Source organism: Oncorhynchus keta, chromosome 17 (assembly GCF_023373465.1).
Source record: "Oncorhynchus keta strain PuntledgeMale-10-30-2019 chromosome 17, Oket_V2, whole genome shotgun sequence".
Taxonomy (NCBI): domain Eukaryota; kingdom Metazoa; phylum Chordata; class Actinopteri; order Salmoniformes; family Salmonidae; genus Oncorhynchus; species Oncorhynchus keta.
The window spans coordinates 36,078,434-36,100,533 of NC_068437.1; the positions used below are offsets into that span (position 1 = coordinate 36,078,434).

Below are 22,100 nucleotides of genomic sequence, written 5' to 3' on the forward strand. Positions count from 1 at the left end.
GCGCCAACCTAGACAGGAAGATCACATCAGTGACTCAACCCACTCAAGTGACGCACCCCTCCTAGAGACAGCATGAAAGAGCACCAGTAAGCCAGTGACTCAGCCCCTGTAATAGGGTTCGAGGCAGAGCATCCCAGTGGAAAGAGGGGAACCGGCCAGGCAGAGACAGCAAGGGCGGTTCATTGCTCCAGAGCCTTTCCATTCACCTTCACACTCCTGGGCCAGACTACACTCGATCATATGACCCACTGAAGAGATGAATCTTCAGTAAAAACTTAAGGTTGAGACCGAGTTTGCGTCTCTCACATGGGTAGGCAGACCATTCCATAAAAATTGAGCTCTATAGGAGAACCCTGCCTCCAACTGTTTGCTTAGAAATTCTAGGGGCAATTAGGAGGTCCAAAGGAATGGAACACGGAGCAATGTAGTGTACAGGGATGAGAATGACCCTTCATATCTAGTAGGAGTATGGTTTGTTAATAAGGAGCAACTGAGCAGAGTACCAATCTTGAAGAAACCATTAGTTATCCAAACTGGTGGAGAGAGTGCAGGGTAAAGTGAAGGCTGTGAGGATCAGGAGAGGCGAGTTTGTTTTGATTTTTTGTGGATCAGAATGAACGTGCGTTGTCTCAACCGATTTGATACGTTTGATGTGTCTTGTGTGTCTCTTCGGGAACAAGCTTATCGTGGTTAGTTGATTTTTGAAGAGATTAAAAATATTCCTGGAGTGATTGAAGCAAGTCAGATGAATCTTGTGGTGAATTATGAAAAAGTTTCTGTTCTTTTGCTTTTTGATATGGAGTCTCTCCCTACTTAAGTGCAGTTAGGATAAATGCTTTGACTCTGTAGGTAATATACCCTAAGACCAATGAAGTGTGTTCATTGTAAAGCTTTAGGTCATGTAGCAAATGTTTGCAGAAGGGAGACGCTGAGATGTCAAAGTTGTGGAAAGGATCATTCTATGTGTTATAAAAGTGATTAATATATTGCAATTGCTGTGGGAACCATGAAGCCACGTCTTCCGAATGCCCCACAAGGGTGGCAAAAATGAGGTGGCCAAAGTCTGGGTTGCACAGAGCATTTCATATGCAGCAGCTGTGAAAAGGGTTGAGGGTTTTAATGGTGCACCAGAATAGTCCATGTTAGTGGATAGCCCTACACTGCAGGATCCTGACATTTTAAAGGATAAGAAGGTGGACTTTGTGGCATTTATAGCTATGGTAATTAATGGCACTACCAAGGTGGCGAGAAGGTCCAGGAAGATAGAAATCAGTGATTGTGATGGAGCGGTTCCTGGTGTTTAAAGATTTCTCAGCGAAGTGGTTACATGCAATATAGAACACAAGCCATGCCACCCTCTCAAGTCCTAGAGCCTGAAAAGGGAGATATGGAGAACTAAAAGAAGGAAGAAATGGGAGTTGTTTGTTTTGGCAATGTACTTATTTTTTTGTGAATTAAGTTTCACTATTACGTCTGGATTTTGGGGGGGGGGGTTCACATCGTCCAGTTGGTGACGGCAATACACCTTTTTGGGTGTAGTCCACCAGGAAAAACCCACAGAAAAAGAAGAAGAAATGGTGCCAATCGTTTTTCCACCATTCATTTTTCCCCATAGGGACTTTTACAAACACTTAAAATAAGGGTTGTGTTTCTTACCCTGGCGTGATGTTTTGATAACCATGTAAATCTCTCTCGGACAAGGTGACTTTTATGAGGTTACACTCTCCTGGCGAATGTCCCGCAAAATCATCCTTTTGTCCCGCATTTGGGTATTTTTTTAAAAGTGGTCACCCTAGTGCATGGGTGTCAAACTCATTCCATGGAGGGCCTAGTGTCAGTTGTTTTTTGTTTTTTTTCCCTTCTCAATTAAGACCTAGACAACCAGGTGAGGGGAGTTCCTTACAAATTAGTGACCTTAATTCATTAATTAAATACAAGGGAGGAATGAAAACCTGCAGACAATTGGCCATCTGTGGAAAGAATTAGATTATTCTGCAAGCTGTCAATCAGGGCTCTCCAACCCGATTCCTGAAGAGCTTGATTTTCGAGCCAACCCTAATCTAGCACACTTAATTATCTAAATCAGATTACTTACAACCTGAGGTGAAAGTAAGGCAGTATGGTCCCTTACTGCATCCCTGCAAAATAAATATTGTGGGTATGCTGTACCGGTAAAACATGAGCCTATCACAATAATGAAAACAAAATGTCAAGAAAACTGTAGGCTATTACATCATTATTTATCATTACCATGTGTCAGAGACATGAAAAATGAGTGAATGGACTTGAAAACGGGTGGTAAGCCTGTAGCTTACACTCCAAAATGTGATTGTGCGATGAGAACACTAACATTTTTCCAAGGCAGAGATGATTGTCAGAGGCGCGCGGACAGCAGTGGCAGCATTAATTCTAGCATAATGTCAATTGCCAAATACGTTTTGGTCTTTTCTGTAACAGATGTCTCTTTCCATTCACCACTGTTTGGAGGCTGAAAATATGTTGCGAGTGGATGAACTTGCACTGTAAAAAATGCCATGTAATTTTACAGTAAATATTATACTGTATCTTACTGTAATCATAATACAACAATTTACTTAACACAAATTTTTTTTGTTCAATCATCTGCACAATTGCTGTGAAATCTATTTACAGTAAAAATATGTAATTTTATATCTACTGTATTTTTACTGCAACTTAGTTAGCAGTAGGTTACTGTAGATTCACAGGATAAATAATACAGTAAACTCTTGTAATTTATTACATTTACTGTCATTTTAATGCAACTCAGTTGCCAGTAAATTACAATAATTTCACAGGATTAATACTACAGTAAAATCTTGTAATTTAAAAACAAAAACATATTTGACCATAGTACACAGTTTGACTAGGCTACTGATATTGCCTGGGGTTGTTCGGCATGCAAAATGACTGCCAACACAGTTCCATTTGAAGAAGAGGGGAAAAAAGTGAACCAGCGATTTGTAATGTTTGAATTGATTTTCTGACCGACTAATGCTACATTTGGACTGGTTTGGGGTCCCGCAGACCAATGAACTTGTATCTTAAACATTTGAACCAGGGTTACATCCCTAATAACCAGTGTAGAAACATACCAATAAACTTGTTCTTCAACAACACCGCCTAGCCAACCTATAAGGGGTGGGGTGAAATATTAGACCGAGTTGTATCATCAAATCGAGGAATAGGAATGGTAGTGGTAAAATAAAAAAAAATTGGTGCCGGAACTGTTCCTGACAGCTCCTTGAACCGTTCCATCGGTTCACAGTCTATCGTCTTTTTCAAAAGGGTTAACACGTAGAGTAATAGTGCCACGTTTTTTCTCCACAACTGTTCCAGACTTTCTGCTCATCACCTTCCCAGAAGCCACCTTGGAGCCCATGTGTGGACTGATGCCCATGAAGCCTCTAAAACAATTAAACAGAGAAAAAGAGGGAGAACAATTGAATAGATGTAAGCAATAGGTGTGTGCATTCATCAGAGGCCCCATCAGAAACTGCCTCTAGGTAGAGGTCGAGTTGGTGTAAGAGGCCTGAGTAGGTGTACTTAATATCTGGAATTAATGTCTGTCTGGCCTATCAGAGAGCAAGGTGGAGCAACAACCACAATTCCTAAAACCAATGAAATGCCTAAAACCATATATCAACACCATCCATGCAGGGTACAGTGCTGCACAAATCCCGAACACTTTTGAATCACAGTACTAAACCCAACTATCTGCAAGTTAGTGAATAGGAGGCCCAGTATGCTGCCTACAGCTATATACAGTGCATTCAGAAAGTATTCCGACCTTTCCCTTTTCCCACATTTTGTTACGTTACAGCCTTATTTTAAAATTGATTAACTAAAAAAATGTTCCTCATCAATCTACACACAATACCCTATATTGATGAAGTGAAAACAGGTTTTTAGACATTTTTACACATTTATTACAAATAAAAAACAGAAATACCATATTTACACAAGTATTTAGACCCTTTGCTATGAGACTCGAAATTGAGCTCCGGTGCATCCTGTTTCCATTGATCATCCTTGAGATGTTTCTACAACTTGATAGGTCCACCTGTTGTAAATTCAATTGATTGGTCATGATTTGGAAAGGCACACACCTGTCAATATAAGGTCACACAGTTGACAGTGCATGTCAGAGCAAAAAACAAGCCATGAAGTCGAAGAAATTGTCCGTAGAGCTCCGAGACAGGATTGTGTCGAGGAACAGATCTGGGGAAGGGTACAATAAACCTGTTTTTGCTTTGTCATTATGGGGTATTGTGTGTAGATTGATGAGGGGAAAAATGATTTAATCCATTTTAGAATAAGGCTGTAATGTAACAAAATGTGGAAAAAGTCAAGGGATCTGAATACTTTTGGAATGCACTGTATACAGGCACTCCAACTCTGAATTTTTGCCCTATAATTGGCAGAAGTGCTGATCTGATTTGTCTGTGTAAACCAAACATAAATGAGTTGGCTTGAGTCTTAGATTACCTTTGAACAAACTCAAGTGTGCATATGAGGCCTCCTCTAGCTACTGTAGATTGAAGTTATAGTAGCTTGCGAAGAACTCGCAAGCTACTATAACTCCCGTACGGGCTCGGGAGAGACTAAGGTTGAAAGTCCCATTCACAAAGTTGGTATGAGACAGTATCCAGGCTGTGGGTTTCATCATCTCTCCTGAAATATATCATCTTTCCAATATATACATTTTTCCACTAACCACCCCTCTCATATTTAGCTCGTCAATGGGTGCTGTTGGAGAGACGCAGCACTGTGGTGTTCTACCAACGTTCCATCAAATTCATTTTTTTGTTTTGTTTTTTTGTTTGAATTTTACCCCTTTTTCTCCCCAATTACGTGGTATCCAATTGTTTAGTAGTTACTATCTTGTCTCATCGCTACAACTCCCGTACGGGCTCGGGAGAGACGAAGGTTGAAAGTCTTCGCTTACACAACTCAACCAAGCCGCACTGCTTCTTAAAACAGCACGCATCCAACCCGGAAGCCAGCCGCACCAATGTGTCGGAGGAAACACTGTGCACCTGGAAGCCTTGGTTAGCGTGCACTGCGCCCGGCCCGCCACAGGATATGTGGCGATGAGACAAGGATATCCCTACCGGCCAAGCCCTCCCTAACCCGGACGACGCTAGGCCAATTGTGCATCGAGACACGGACCTCCCGGTCGCGACAGAGCCTGGGTGCGAACCCAGAGTCTCTCAGCGCCCTTAACCACTGCGCCACCCGGAAGGCCCCCCATCAAATTAATTGAACATAAATTATGGAGCGTACGGTAGAAAGATAAGTAGCCTGTGGGGGTTTTCTGTAGCTCATAGACTGGAGACCAAATGTATTACAATGTCATGAGACAGACACGTTTTCAATTATTTACTTATGAATGGAGAGAGAGAGTATGGGAGAAAGTCAACTACGGTACACTGAACAAAAATATAAACGCATCATGTAAAGTGCTGGTCTCATTTTTCATTAGATGAAATAAAAGATCCCAGAAATGTTCCATATGCACAAAAAGTTTATTTCTCAAAAATGTTGTCACAAATTTGTTTACGTCTCTGTTTGTGAGCATTTCTCCTTTTCCAAGATAATCCATCCACCCAACAGGTGTGGTATATCAAGATGCTGATTAAACAGCATGATCATTACACAGGTGCACTTTTGTGCTGGGGACAATAAAGGCCACTCTAAAATGTGCAGTTTTGTTTCACAACAAAATGCCACAGATGTGTCAAGTTTTGAGAGAGTGTGCAATTGGCATGCTGACTGCAGGAATTTCCACCAGAGCTGTTGCCAGAGAATTAAATGTTCATTATTTTTACCATAAGCCGCCTCCAATGTTGTTTTAGAGAATTTGGCAGTACGTCCAACCAGCCTCACAACCGCAGACTACGTGTATGGCGTTGGTTGGGCGAGCGGTTTGATGTAAATGTTGTGAACAGGGTGCCACATGGTGGCGGTGGGGTTATGGTATGGGCAGGCAGGCATAAGCTACAGACAATTGCTATTTATTGATGGCATTATAATGCACCGAGATACCATGACGAGATCCTGAGGCCCATTGTCGTGCCATTCATCCACCGCCATCACCTAATGTTTCAGCATGATAATGCACACCCCATGTCACAAGGATCTGTACACAATTCCTGGAAGTTGAAAATTTCCCAGTTCTTCAATGGCCTGCATACTCACTAGACATGTCACCCATTGAGCAGGTTTGGGATGTTCTGAATGGACATGTAAGACAGCGTTTTCCAGTTTCCGCCAATATCCAGCAACTTCACACCGCTATTGAGGAGGAGTGGGACAACATTCCACAGGCCACAATCAACATCCTGATCGACTCTATGCGAAGGAGATGTGTTGCGCTGCATGAGGCAAATGGTAGTCACATCAGATCCATGCCTCTACCTTTTTTATGGTATGCATATCTGTATTCCCAGTCAAATCAAATCAAATCTAATTTATTTATATAGCCCTTCGTACATCAGCTGATATCTCAAAGTGCTGTACAGAAACCCAGCCTAAAACCCCAAACAGCAAGCAAGGTGTAGAAGCACGGTGGCTAGGAAAAACTCCTTAGAAAGGCCAAAACCTAGGAAGAAACCTAGAGAGGAGCCAGGCTATGTGGGGTGGCCAGTCCTCTTCTGGCTGTGCCAGGTGAAGATTATAACAGAACATGGCCAAGATCTTCAAATGTTCATAAATGACCAGCATGGTCCAATAATAATAAGGCAGAACAGTTGAAACTGGAGCAGCAACACGGCCAGGTGGACTGGGGACAGCAAGGAGTCATCATGTCAGGTAGTCCTGGGGCATGGTCCTAGGGCTCAGGTCCTCCGAGAGAGAGAAAGAAAGAGAGAAGGAGATGAATTAGAGAACGCACACTTAGATTCACACAGGACACCGAATAGGACAGGAGAAGTACTCCAGATATAACAAACTGACCCTAGCCCCCCGACACATAAACTACTGCAGCATAAATACTGGAGGCTGAGACAGGAGGGGTCAGGAGACACTGTGGGGGGGACCCAGTCATGTGAAATCCATAGATTAAGGCAATAATGAAGTTATTTCAATTCACTGATTTCCTTATATGTAAAAAGCTCAGTAAAAGCTTGGAAATTGTTGGATGTTGTGTTTAGATTTTTTTTCAGTACAAAAAGGCAAGCGGGCAGACAATAGCTTAAGAGCGGCTGAGGCATAATTAAAGAGAGGTGGACAGCAAATGGTGCTGAATTTAATTGATTTAAACAGTTGTCTTCATTTTTATATTCATTTGCTCATTCATTCATTCATTTACTATATTGGAGCCTATTTCTTCCCATTAAAGAAAATAAATAAACCTCTTTTGACAGACCCAATTATGCTATCCATAGATTTGTCAGTATAACCAAATCGACCTAAACACTCCTTAAATATTTAATTTTTCCTTTATTTAACCAGGCAAGTCAGTTAAGAACATATTCTTATTTTCAATGACGGTCTGGGAACAGTGGGTTAACTGCCTGTTCAGGGGCAGAACGACAGATTTGTACCTTGTCAGCTCGGGGGTTTGAACTCGAAACCTTCCGGTTACTAGTCCAACGCTCTAACCACTAGGTTACGCTGCCGCCCCACACCGCTATTGAGGAGGAGCTCTATGCCTGGGAAGGGCTTTGTGTGTTTGGTTAAAACCAGAGCTCAAATTGAGTACCTTTTGTTATTAAAGAAAATTGCAAAAATGATACCTATTTTTAGCTTTATATTTTGAATTAAATAAAGATAAGCAATGTTATAACACTTAACTTCGTGATGCATTATTCTAGAAACCAGCTTTAAAATTCTCACAAAATATGTGACTCATGCATATGGATATATTGATTTCTCGCTATGACATTCTGAAGCTGAGCTGCAGCCTTTAATATTAGAGGTAAAATGTACTTTGCTATCCCTATTAATTGAACTTTTTACTTTCTGAGAAGTGAAAATGTTTAATACCAGGCAGTTTATAGGGAAACACGTATGTTGTTAGGTTAAACAATGAACGAGTAGCCAGCAGTTGAAGCTTAAATTGTTCTGCCTCGGTGGAACCTCTGTCTGGGTGGAAAGGTAACTTTTGAAAGTGCCATGTTAAGATTGATAAGAATGTCTAATATTTGCAAACTGCAAACGTTTCGTTGCAAACAAGACACTGGTTTGACATTGGAGAAATATGGTAAATATGCATATTACTCCGTCAATTCTTGCCTGAAACTTCCATTTCCATTATCCACCTTTCTTTTGAGACCTTTTCATACTATATTTTCTCTTGATTGCAAGCAATCAATGCACAAATAAATGAATAATAAATACATTTTATCAGTGGAATCAGTTCGAAAATATTAGGATGTGTTATTGACATGATTATATAGCCTACTAACCAGATGTGTAAAAATGAAGTGTTTAATTTGCCAATGAATTGGGCCACTATTATATTCTGTCGACTATTAGCTGACACATTTTTTTTTATCCAAAGCCAAACCTATGACCGACTGCTGTTGTACACTAGCCTATTCTGGATATTATGGATAAGAGCAGGAATGTTTTGTATTTGTCAAGCATCGATCATCATGTCACCAGAATAAGACACTCGGCATTTATTGGAAAGTAGCATCAAGCTCATATCGTGCATTTTCACCACCCTGCGAAGTTCTTCCAAATGTGCTTCCTCTGGAGCCTAACAAACTGCATGGTCTCCCTTGTCGTAGTGGGAGGACCACACAACATGTCATTGCGTGACTCCCAAATAGACTTCGATATGATTGTTATTATAGGCTATCAATATTTGCGCATAAAGGCGTTTCTACAGCCATTTCTCGCATAATTAATTTGACAACGCAAAAACATGTCGAAACCATACATTATCTGTTAGCATTTATACAATTGTATCAAACCGCCATACAAAAATTCCTCACGTGGTTTTATTTTCGTAGACAGATTTTGGGCGGAGTAAAACCTCTCGCTTCGCCTCTTCCTTCCTTTCTAGTTTGGATCAACACTTCCGGAACACTTTCATATCAGTGGAGGCGAACTGAACAGGGTTCTGGGAGGCATAGCTTGACATAACCTTAGCCAAATTGACATCTCGACCTTGTTTCTGGCGTAATTGTTACTACACAAACGGGAAATAAATGACTAAATGCACTCAGGATCACATTGAAAGTAAGTTTATATTTCCACAAACCTCGCAAGATAACATTGACTAATAGCTAAAGCTAGTCCACTAACCGCTGCATTTCTGAACGACGCCGGCTAGGCTAGGTTTAGCAGCTAGCTAGCTAGCTATCTAACAACTTAATGCCCTGAACTAAAGACAGTGTCTGGACTATTAGCTACCTTTAGCCAGCTAGCTAACGAACTACCTAGACAACATTTTGACCACACAGGGAATGCATCTTGGTTTCACTGTTTTTGTTTGTGTGGTGCCGACAGTGCATGGAATTGGGAGTGTTTGTTGCCAGTCAAGTGCGAGTTTCCGTCATTAGTTAATTAACTAGCTAGCTATATCGTTTATGGGCTAATAGCTAACATTTAGTGATTCGTTTTGTTCTAATAAGTAAAACTGAGAGTCGCTAGTTTACTAGTTAGGTCCAGTATCTGTCCCGTTACTCAAAACCTTGTCAGAACCAAACTAGCCAGGTGTCTTGAGTTGAGCATTTCAGCCAAACAATATTCGTCTTTCCAGCGAACTAATCCAACCCTTCCTGAAGTAGTATGCAACCTACGTTAGCTAACTGGCTATGCTATCTAGATCATATTAACGTTATGGTCCTTGATTCTGTCCATAAGTTAAGGGTGCAAGTAGTTGAGGCTCGTCATAAAATGTACAATAACTTTTCAATGGCTTGTCCAGGTGGCCTAGCCACATCCTCCTTGAAGATGGGACGCTTATAATAGAGGCTATCTCGTGAAATAACTTTAAGTAAGAATTTGGTTTAAAAAAATATTATAGTTTAATATACTCTGCTGGTTCGTTGTTGTGTTGGTCCTGTTTGGGTTGGAATTTAAGACAGGAAAGTATCAGGCTATATATAACAAGTTGACGATCTATGGAACACAGAACTCCTTGCCAAACAGTGGCTGAATTGTTACTGAGTGGGCTATCCTGGCTAAATAAATCAAATGACATGAGCTAAAAAAAAGTCAGTCCCATCTCCTGCAGTACCTGCGGTGTGTTACAGGGACCACCTGCCAGCAGTCTTAACAAATTCAAGATGTAGAATCGTGGACCGCTGTCGTCAATGGTTTCACACCCTTCAGTGTGCCAATCCAAAAACTAAACTAAAGCTTGGGCAGTATGTTCCAATGAGTCTAAAATATGAAGACAATCTAGTCAGCCCTACCCGGTCAGATCAAACCTCTAGCAGCATAGTTAGCTAGCTTGCACTGGAGATTGATCCAATGGTCCATTCAAAGCATGGAACATTTTATTTTTTTTACAACCTTTACTTGCCGTTCTTCACTTGGAAGGCACAGGTGTGGATTAACATTTTTTTGCGGAATATTCTCTGTGTATCAGAGTTTCACCAACAACTGGAAACCAACATTTTACAAGACACTACATCGAATGTAGAAAGTACAAGCAAGTAGGCTAAAGGTTGGTTGAAAATAAATGTACCATGCTTTAAATGTACCATCGGGTCTACCTTAAGTACATGGCACGCTAGTTAACTATGCTGCTGGAGGTTCGATTCTGATCGGCTAGTCAGAGACCATTGGTGGCAGTCCTGCATCTTTCTGTAGCTTTGAAGAGATGATTTAACATTGGCTGTTTTTTTCTATTAGTTTAGGCCTGTGTCCAGGTTGTTTTATCCAGACAAAATTACTCCTGCTTTATTTAAATTTACTCTTGAGGATTTCCCAACCTTTCTGCCTGTTTCCAGAGTGATAAACTTGGTGAGCAGGTGTTCATTTTTTTGTTTTTCTTCACTGCATGTTCTTGACTCCATGGTAACACAGGGCTGTCCATGTTACATCACTGTGTAGCAGGGGTTTATCATAGCTGAATTTCCTTTGAAACATTCTTTGTAAGCCATAATGCTCTTTAGGCCTAACCTATATTCCAGAGCCTACAGTAAGGTTTAAAATGACACCAAAACTTGCACTATACCATCAGATACTGTCTTAAAGGAGCCCTGTGAAGGCTCAAATTGAACAGGACATTTCCTTTTTTTGGTAAGGTATGAACAACCTGTTTGTATTTCTGTTAATTTGTCATAGTTTGAGCTGTCCATTGTGTAACATGTTTGGCAACATAAGAACTTCACTCCTTGACGGTGTGACATTGTTTCATTTGATTAAATGCTGCGAATGGAAAGAATACACAGGTCACTATAAAAAATAAAGTTGTTAGCTATTCAGACAGAGTGAGAATGTATTTGAAGCACACACATCAAGCAACAACCAGTGTTATCAGCAGTGTATTGGCTACTGTGTCATTCCACACATTATAGTGTACCACATTATGATTCATAGCACCCATAAAACCTAGTGGTCAAACATGGAAATGGTTACAATCGTTTTTCCACCATTCATGTTTCCCATAGGGGATTTTGGAAACACTTAAAATAAGGGCTGTGTTTTGTGTAGGCATGATGTTTTGAGAACTGCAAATATCTCTAGGACAAGGTGACTTTTATCAACATATTTGCCTGTATTTTCCTGCAAAAAATGAAACTAATGTGGCTATCTTAAAGAACTACAAATACCATGATCTAATGTTAGCTAAATGTAGTAATTAATAAATTGCCTCAGTCTCTTTAAATGGACAATACCTGTTTGCAAATGTGTCAGCTAGAGTTGACGTGCAGGGATTTGTCGTCTTGCATCATGTCTACATTAATGCTAATTATAATTTTCGAATCAGAATAAATAAGTTGAATATATTGACAAGTCACCATGTCCAATAGGGATCAACGTGGTTATCAAAATGTCACACCAGGGTAAGCCTACATGAAACACCTCCCAAAGTGTTTGTAAAATCCCATATGGGAAAAATAAATGTTGGTAAAATGACTGGAACCATTTCCATATTTGACCTCTAGGTTTTATGCGTATTATGACACACTGTGGGGCTCTATAGTAGGCTTAGCCATGAAGTGGGCGAGGTGCACAGAGCTGGACTTCGCATAACAGGAGCTACGCAGAATCCCTTCAGGGAGGAGGGAACGTTCCACTAGTTCTGAAGTGGGAATATGTGAGGGTAGTGTGAGTCACTGCAGGCGTGAGACACACACACAAACATTCTCTATTGAAACACCAGCTTTTGTCACAATGACATGTAAAAGACCTATTTGTCACAATGACATGTAAAAAAACAGCCTATTTTCATTGGGCAGTAACTGGATTGAAGTGTAAAAACCCCTCCATCCACAGCCTTTTCACTCCATAGAACTAGGAAGGCATCAGTGAACCTGAAACTGCAATGAAATCCTAGAATGTCTTGAATTAGTGCACATGGAACATGACCACTCTGAAAACAATCCATAAATAAATAGGCCTGTCAAACATACCGTATGTCTAAATTCATTATTTTCCCTGATAATTTCCTCCAGTATTGGACTGTGTTCATGGCACTGCCTTTTTGCTAAAGTTATCCTCCACATTGCTGGCATTTCTTGTAGTGTGAATGGTCTGAAATGTAGTAAACTGGAAGGAGAGGCGATATAATAGTGTCTTGTTCATCTCGTGTTTCTAACGGTTTATATCTGCCTCCCCTCACTTGACTGGTGAATCCCATCTCAGTTTTACAGGTTTCAATTATTCATGAAGCCCCTCTATACCGAGTGCCTTTGTCTGATATTGCGTCCATTCTCTGTGACCCCAGGTCTGATTGGATGCAGCGCGTCAAGGGTTATTTGCACCGATTTGATCGATGTGCCAGACTAACCCGTTTCCATCAATACTCTTCATGGACAATGGAGGGAAAATGCTTTGCTGGGCAGTCACTGTCAGATGTAGTCTGAGCACGCAGATTGGTTTAGATTGAGAAAAGGGTCTCTAAACCAGCCTTGTAACAAACTATGGCCTTAGTGAAACAGTCAACGGTTTGAAGGTCTTGCATCTAGTTTTGTGCTTCCTGAACCCTATCTTTGTCTTTTGATAGCCATCTCATAGTGACTGCTTTTTTCCCCTCTGTATCACTTCTCCTCTGTGAATAGAAACTCTTTGATCCAAGCGCAGGAAATCTCTCATAGGAAGCTGGCCTAATTTGTGAGATCCCATGTCACTCGGCTGAATAACAAACCATATTGTGGAGTACATTGACATATCCCTAGCACCAAGGCCCTCTCCTGCCATTGTCAGAGGGAGATGGAGGAGACAATTGTAGGAAATGAAGGGGGATCTGAAGACATTGATTTTCTTCCATGACTTTCTATAATGAATTATTAACCAAATGCTTAATGTTTTCTGCAGGTTGGTGAGACCTGTCCTGCTATGTTTCATTTTGGTCTAGTAGTGGCAAATATATCATATACCATCATGATTACTGAGGCAAGGTCATTTCCCCAAAATGTGTGATGTAGTCTTAAATGTGTTAATGTATGGGAAATGATTGATTCACCAAGTATGTAGGCCTATCCACTATAATGGTTGTAGTTTAGTTAATAGCCTAAACTCTCACTGTGTAGGTAGTACAGTATATAGGTAGCCTACGTATGTCTATTAGTTACAAATATGGTATGTTTTCTAAAAGGTCACATGTGAATAATGTTTGGCTATATTCATGGCAGTAATATCCCTCACATTAGTGCCACGGTCCTATAAGTTTGCCTCCACAGACCAAAAATACACAGGGTCTGTGTCACTTTGACAAGGTCACGAGTGCATATATTTAGAACACAGTTCCTGGTTTGTAGTTGTAACTTGTTGTCAAGGTGCACGATCTGCAGTTGAATGCTAAGGCTAATGTTTACAGCATTAAAGAAATCCTATTCATTTTGAGCCAAAGTGCAGTTTGAAACTGCACTTATCTCTGGAGAAACCACTCTTACATGGAAAATTAATAGGAACAGGAAACACAAAATGATTTGTAACAAATGTGAGATTTTCAGCTTAAACATTTTAAACTCTGCAAATCAAATTTTATTTGTCACATAAACATATTGAGCAGATGTTATTGCGGGTGTAGCGACATGCTTGTATTCCTAGCTCCAACAGTGCAGTAGTATCTAAAAACAATACACATGAATTAAGAAATATATAAATATTGGATTAAGTTGTGGCATTGACTAAAGTACAGTAGAATAGAATACAGCATATACATATGAGATGAGTAAAGCAGTATGTAAACATTATTAAAGTGACCAGTGACTGTAAATAGGGCAGCAGCCTCTAAGGTGCAGGGTTGCGTAACCGGGTGGAAGCCAGCTGGTGATGGGTATTTAACAGTCTGATGTCCTTGAGATAGAAGCTGTTTTTCAGTCTCTCGTTCCCAGCTTTGATGCACCTGTACTGACCTCGCATTCTGGATGATAGCGGGTTGAACCGGCTGTGGCTCTGGTGGTTGTGCTTGATGGTTTTTTTTGGCATTCCTGTGACATTGGGTGCTGTAGGTGTCCTGGAGGGCAGGTAGCTTCCCACCGGTGATGTGTTGGGCAGACCGCACCACTCTCTGGAGAGCCCTGCGGTTGCGGGCCATGCAGTTGTCGTACCAGGCAGAGATACAGCCTGTTAGGATGCTCTCAATTATGCTTCTGTAAAAGTTTTAGCGTTTTACTCCTTATTCACCACACTGTCTGTGTGGGTGAACTTTTTCAGATTGTCAGTGATGTGTACGCCTAGGAACTTGACGCTTTCCACCCTCTTCACTGCGGTCCCTTCGATATGGATAGGGGCGTGCTCCCTCTGCTGTTTCCTGAAGTCCACGATCAGCGCCTTTGTTTTGTTGAGTAAGAGGTTATTTTCCTGACACCACACTCTGAGAGCTCTCACCTCCCCCCGGGTAGGCTGTCATTGTTAGTAATCAGGCCTACTACTGTTGCGTCGTCTGCAAACTTGATCAATGAGTTTAAGGCATGCGTCGGCCACGCAGTCATGGGTGAAAAGGGAGTACGGGGGGGCTGAGCTGAGCACGCACCCTTGTGGGGCCCCTGTGTTGAGGATCAGTGAAGTGGAGGTGTTTCCTACCTTCACCACTTGGGGAAGACTCATCAGGAAGTCCAGGACCCAGTTGCATACAGTGGGGTTCAGACCCAGGGCCTCAAGCATAATGATGAGCTTGGAGGGTACTATGGTGTTGAATGCCAAGCTCTAGTCAACGAGCAGCATTCTTACATAGGTATTCCTCTTGTCCAGATGAGAGGGCAGTGTTATGGCTATTGCATCATCTGTGGATCTATTGGGGTGGTAAGCAAATTGAAGTGGGTCTAGGGTGTAAGGTAGAGCTGATATGATCCTTGACTAGCCTCTCAAAGCTGACAGAAGTGATGATGACAGAAGTGAGTGTTATGGGGCAATAGTCATTAGGTTCAGTTACCTTATGTTCCTGTACCCAAGAAAGCAATGGTGGACATCTTGAAGCAAGTGGGGACAGCAGACTGGGATAGGGAGTGATTGAATATGTCCGTAAACTATCCAGCCAGCTAGTCTGCACACGCTCTGAGGATGTAGCTAGGGATGCCGTCAGGGCCGGCAGCCTTGCGAGGGTTAATACGCTTAAATGTCTTACTCATGTCGGCCACGGAGAAGGAGAGCCCACAGCGGTGCCACTGCGTTATCCTCGATGCGTGCGAAATTGATGTTTAGCTTGTCCGGAAGCAAGACGGTGGTGTACGACGTGGCTGGTTTCCCCTTTATAATCCGGGATTGTCTGTATATCATGCCACATACGTCTCGTGGTTTAACAGTTGAATTGTGACTCCACTTAGTCTCTATACTGACATTTTGCCTGTGATTGCCTTACGGAGTGAATAACTACACTGTTTGTATTCGACCATATTCCCAGTCACCTTGCCATGGTTAAATGCGGTGGTTTGCGCTTTCAGTTTTGTGCGAATGCTGCCATCTATCCGCTGTTTCTGGTTTGGTTTGAGTACACTTCCTGATGAACTCCGTCACCATATCCGTGTATTCGTCAATGTTATTCTGAGGCTACCCGGAACATTTCACAGTCCGCGTGATCAAAACAATCTTGGCGCATGGATTCTGCTTGGTCAGACCAGTGTTGAATAAACCTTAGCACAGGTACTTCCTGTTTGAATTTCTGCCTATAGGAAGGGAGTAGCAAAGTAGAATCGTGATCAGATTTGTGGAAGGGACTGCAGGGGAGGGCCTTGTAGGCATTTTGAAAAGTTGAGTAGCAGTGGTCCAATATTTAGCCAGCGTGAGTACTACAGTCAATGTGTTGGTTCCCTGTGTTGCCATAAACCCAGGCCACAGCCCCTGCAGGCCACAGCAGGGGGGGCTGATAAAGTAACCCCTGCATGTAATCTGAGATTTATGAGACTGATTTTGAATTTGGTAATATTTGTCTTGTGAGTCACATCATTCGTATCGAGATGGCTGTCAAACATGTTGTGAAGACAATTGATACTGTGGGAGTCATGAAATATTTATGGAGCCACCTCTTGAAATTTGCTAAATTATTAAATGTATTACATTTTTGTGTGTGCAGAAAACATAATAATATTGCAAACATGTCGCCCTAGGATGGGGTTAAGTCTTAGGCCTGTGTAAAGTGGCCTATGTGAAAAACTTGTGAATAGTGCAGGATGGCACATCTGAACTGTCCAGCAAGCTTGTCAAACTGGGGAATACCATGGTGCTCTGGGAAAAAGTATTTTGAAAGTATAAATTAAGGACTCTCCTGTAGATATACTGTGGTAAACAATATAGTTGAAGTGGTCAGAATATATATTTTTTTGTGGAGTTCTTTTATCCTGCTGTGGGGTTGTCATGGGTTATCAATACCTAGTCACTGCATGGTTCATCTCAGCAGGAAAATTAAATTAGACTATTTCTGACATTTCCTTTCCCCTCGTTTCCAGGATACCTGTGAAAGCTCTTGCTTCCCACCCAAATGTCAAGGTCACAGTGACCGGGGCGGGCGGAGGCAGAGCCGTTGCCCCGGCCCCTTTGCCCAGCTGCAGAGCAGCCCCTGTCAGGGAGCACATCCTCCCATTCCAGTCCTCTGGGTGGCACCTCGAGCCATGGAGCACTCACGGGAGAAAGAGAGTGAGAGACCTGCACGCAGCAACAAGGCAGGTCAGGGGCGCAGCGGGCACTCGCGCCCCTCGGGATCAGGCTCCTCCGGAGTGCTCATGGTGGGGCCCAACTTCCGTGTGGGCAAGAAGATCGGCTGTGGTAACTTTGGAGAGCTGAAGTTAGGTAAGAACAGCCTAACCCTTTAAATAATATATTTGGAGTGTTTGAAAACGACAATACAGTATGCTGGATGTGTGAACATTTGTTTAAAGCTGAAAATATTGGGCCTTGACTATGTTCTACTCCTCTTGGAAATGTGAAACCTTGTTCACTGATATTCCTAGTTCCCTCTCCACCTTCACTATCAAATTGTACATGGGGCTTAACTGTGTACACTGTTAATCTTACCATATCTCGACATGATGAATCAAATTGGATGCATTGACGGCATCATAATGAGTTCAGGCCCCAGCTAATCTGCCATGGCTGTAGACACCTGAATGGACACCCAGATTACATTGGCAGCAAATATGTATTTAATTTTCATTATGGATATTAACTTTGAGAGCTGAATGTCTATCCCCCTGCACCTCCATCTAAGATATCTGGGTTGTCTAATAACTATCTTCTCCAGGTAGGACAGTGAGGAGCATTAAGTCATATGAAATGACTGAGCTATAGCCAGAAAGCTCAGGCTTTACTGTTTGTACTGAAATGTCTCTGTCCTGAAACTGGTTGAGATACTAAGATTTGCCTTTCCTCTGCTCTGCTGCCACCCACATGGAAAATAGTCCGGGAGGGGGTGGGCGAGAGAATAGCTTTTCTCTGGTATCCTCCATGCATGCACTGCTGAAGTTCGGAGGCCTATTGTTTGCCTATGGCATTGTCACTCAGCATGAGTGTGGCTGGGTTCCATAGGCTCATAGACTCACTTTTGAGGGATTTAATAAAGGCCTTAACTCTCCTGACATTTAAAAAGCCTACAGGTTGTAAGACATCTTAACATTTTATGTAAATACTTAATGACTTAGGAGGGAGTTGTTATTCAGTCCTGTGTTGTCTTTTGACGTAAATTGAATCAAATTTGACTTTGTTATAGAAATGGGCGATATGGACAAAAATCCATATTGTGATACATTTCCTTATGTTATAATGATAAATAGAATGTTAAGTTTCTAACATTAATGTGCACCAGTTCTTTTTTTAAATTTTATGATCCTTTAATCTACTACTACTAGTTGTAGTTGGTTGTAGCCATCAATTGTCCCATTAACAATCACCGATATTAGCGAACTAATTTCAAACTTTGCATTTCACTAGTGTAGGCCACTTATCATAATGAACAATATCAGCTAATTTCCTGCGATAAGTGATCGGTATGGTCTGTGTCGATACATTTTTGGTTTATCGTCCTAATTCTACTTTGTTAATCAAGGGACCTCACAACAAATTGCTGGAATTTCAACATTGAACATTGAACTATCTCAATGTTCAAGCAGAGGATTGTGTTTGTTTTGAATAGAACATGTCACAAGGTGTCTTCATTGAGCCGGTGCTAACCATAAAATAAGCCTCCATGATGTGTACACTAAACCTTTGACCTTTTTAGTCAGGAATCTCAAAATATTAGTGGTCCATTTCAAAATGCAAAATTTAACTTTATGTAGTATTTTAAGTAAACTACTTGAATCCTACAATTATATATGTTCTCCCACTGTCCTATGTATTACCCCACACTTATACAAATATAATTTCACTGCTCTGCGCAGGATCATTGCATCCAAACACAAGCCTTGTTGTTCTCACTTTCCTACCTAGTGTCACACTGTTGGCGTCAGCACTTTCATTCTCAGCTTGCCCCGCAAATGTGCTGAGTTTCACATGCCTGCAAGGGGATTTATGCTGCACTTCTCTCATATGACACCTTTTGTATTGCAATATCACAGCAGGGGTCGGCAAAAGGCAGCCCAGGGACAAAATTGTGGGCCCCCAAAGTAAAGTAGAGTTAAATTAATAGGAGGGATTTATTTTTTGGGGTCAAGTTCCTGGTGATTTGTCTTTTATCTAAAATGAGTTTCATTCAGGAAATCTGTTCACCAAGTATTCCCACGAATGAGACATACAATGCCTTAAAGTGTGCACCCCTTGACTTTTTAGTTGTTAGTCTGAATTTTAAAAGTATTCAATTTAGATTTTTTTTTCACTGGCCTACACACAATACCCCATAATGTTAGTGGAATTGTTTTTATTATGAATTAACAAAGAAAAGCTGAAATGTCTTGTCAAGTATTCAACCTCTTTGTTATGGCAAGCCTAAATAAGTTCAAGATTAAACATTTGCATAACAATTCACTTAAATTGCATAGACTCTGTATGCAATAATAGTGTTGAATGTGGCTTTTGAATGACATTGAATATCCCTTTGAGCATGGTGAAGTTATTAATTACACTTTGGATGGTGTGTCAATACACCCAGTCACTACAAAGATACAGGTGTCCTTCCCAGCTCAGTTGCAGGAGAGGAGGGAAACTGCTTGGGGATTTTCCCATGAGGCCGGAAACTGCTTGGGGATTTTCCCATGAGGCCAGTGGTAACTTTTAAACAGAGATTAATGGCTGTGATGGGAGAGCTGAGGATGGCTCAACATTGTAGTTACTCCACAATACTAACCTAATTGTCAGATTTAAAAGGAAGCCTGTACATAATAAAAATATTCTAAAATATGCATCCTGTTTGCAGTAAGGTATTGAGTTAAAACTGCAAAAAATGTGGCAAAGAAATTAACTTTATGTTCTGAATGCAAAGTATTATGTTTGGGGCAAATCCAATACAACACCTACCACACTCCATATTTTCAAGCATAGTGGTGGCTGCATCATGTTATGGTTATACTTGTGATCATTAAGGATGGGAGTTTTTCAGGATAAAAATAAATGGAATGGAGCTAAGCACAGGCAAAATGCTTTGTCAGACACTGGGAGATGAATTCAACTTTCAGCAGGACAATAACCTAAAACACAAGGCCAAATCTACACTTGAGTTGCTTTCCAAGAAGATGGTGAAATGTTCCTGATTGACTGAGTTAGTTTTGACTTAAAGCTACTTGAAAATCTGTGGCAAGATCTGAAAATAGTTGTCTATGATCAACAACCAATTTGACAAAGCTTGAATAATTTAGAAAATGATAATCGGGAAATGTCTCACAGTCCAGGTGTCCAAGGCTCTGAGAGTAACCCAGAAAGACTCACAGCTGTAATTGCTGCAAAAGGTGATTCTACAATTATTGACTGTGTGAACACTTATGTAAATTAGATTTCTGCATTTCAATATCAGTAAATGTGCAAACTTTTCTAAATACATGTTTTCACTTTCATTGTGATATTTAATCCATTTTGAATTCAGGCTGTAACACAACAATGTGGAATAAGTCAGGGGGGTGTGAGTACTTAAGGCACTGTATGTGATCGTGTCTCAATGTAATTAGGGTATACAATTACGATTTTGATATCTAAATCTATTTCTGGGCTTAGTTGTGGTCCAATTTACAGTGTGAAAATTGTTATTGTGTTCCTGCCCCCCGACCATCCTCTCCGCCAAAATTCGGCCCGCGGCTGAGTCTTGTTGTCTTCCCCTGACTTAGGAGAGAATGTATGCCTCGCTCACTCTATTACCATCAGAGATGGATCATTCGAGGAAAATGGAGGAAAAAATTACTTTTGCTTTGTTCATTCATTTGAAGTTGGTAGTTTTATGCAGGACATGCACCCAGTGATGGGCTACACGTGATGGGGTTCACAAACTGCAATACATGGCATTGCACAATAGGCATATGCAGATGCCTAATGGTGCATTAGTGGCCCCTGGTTATTTTCCTCATCTCAACTGTCCAATTCGAACGTTGTACGTCTCTGACTTTCCAGACGCTTTGTTCAGTCATCACTGTTATTTGTGAAGCATGTGTCTTCGAGACCTATGGGAGTTTAAATGGTTCCTTAAGACTCCTAAAATATTCCTTGGTGGCTGCACTGGATGTGCCATCTCGTCTCTTTGAAATAAGTTGTTTACCCAACCTTCTAATAACCCTTTTTTTTGTTATCCAGGTAAAAATCTCTACACCAATGAATATGTTGCAATAAAATTGGTAAGTATAGAGCCTTTATTAGGGTTGGGCGGTATTCTCATTTTAATATTGGCATTCTCTCACCATGGGATTTAGTACACAAGGGGGCTCCAAAAACACAAGCAAGCCTATTGGGCATCTCTTACCAGAATGCTAACAAAATAAGCACAAGTAATAGCCCATTTCCACATAGGCTGCTAGCTAAATATGCTAAAGAGTGCAAACACAAATAAGTGAATTGCAAAGACATGCAATCCAGCTCATAAAGTTATAGATGTGTAGGTAATAGCTACCGAATGTCTTTTTTGTTGAATTTGGACATTTGCAAGGCGATTTCAACGAGAGACATTGTGCAAATGAACAAAGTTTCTATGCATGCTTGTCTGAAGGAAGAACAATACTGCCTCTGGAGCAGCATGTCTACATGCTGTGTCTGAAGTCGGCAGAGTAATGGGCCTGCCTCCTCTGCTCGGAGAAGAGGGGGAGGAGCAGACGGGCCAAGAACGGACTGGAGAAAAAAACACAAGGAAATCAAGATAACAGTGGCAGCTGTACAAATAACTTATCCAAAGGGCTTTGACTTTTCAAACATGGCAGAAAGCTAACACAATATGATGCCCCGTCACCTTATTAATAAAATCACTTACTAAGATAACATGACCCCTGAGTTGAACTTGCTAACGCAGAGTTCTGTGTTGTTCATGCAGGAAAAATATATCAAATGCATAACACATACCTTTCAGCATTTTGTAAGCATAGATCTAAAATACTACTTGTTGTAATTTC

At 41.2% G+C, this 22,100-nt stretch overlaps 1 protein-coding gene across 15 annotated transcripts in view; it reads left to right on the top strand.

Moving 5' to 3' along the window:
- Positions 1-9,016: 9,016 nt before the first annotated feature.
- Positions 9,017-22,100, top strand: part of LOC118395768 (casein kinase I-like) — a 65,472-nt gene continuing 52,388 nt past the window's right edge. For 5 of the 15 annotated variants that reach the window (XR_004828046.2, XM_035789672.2, XM_035789674.2 and 2 more), the window contains exons 1-3: positions 9,020-9,210; positions 17,037-17,376; positions 21,295-21,335. Coding sequence is in view for 14 of the 15 variants with exons in the window: in XM_035789672.2 (XP_035645565.1) it covers positions 17,199-17,376; positions 21,295-21,335 (219 nt within the window). In the remaining variant the exon portion in view is untranslated. Of the gene's footprint in view, positions 9,211-17,036; positions 17,377-21,294; positions 21,336-22,100 lie in introns of all 15 variants that reach the window. The other 10 variants (XM_035789673.2, XM_035789675.2, XM_035789676.2 and 7 more) reach the window with 3 other exon arrangements.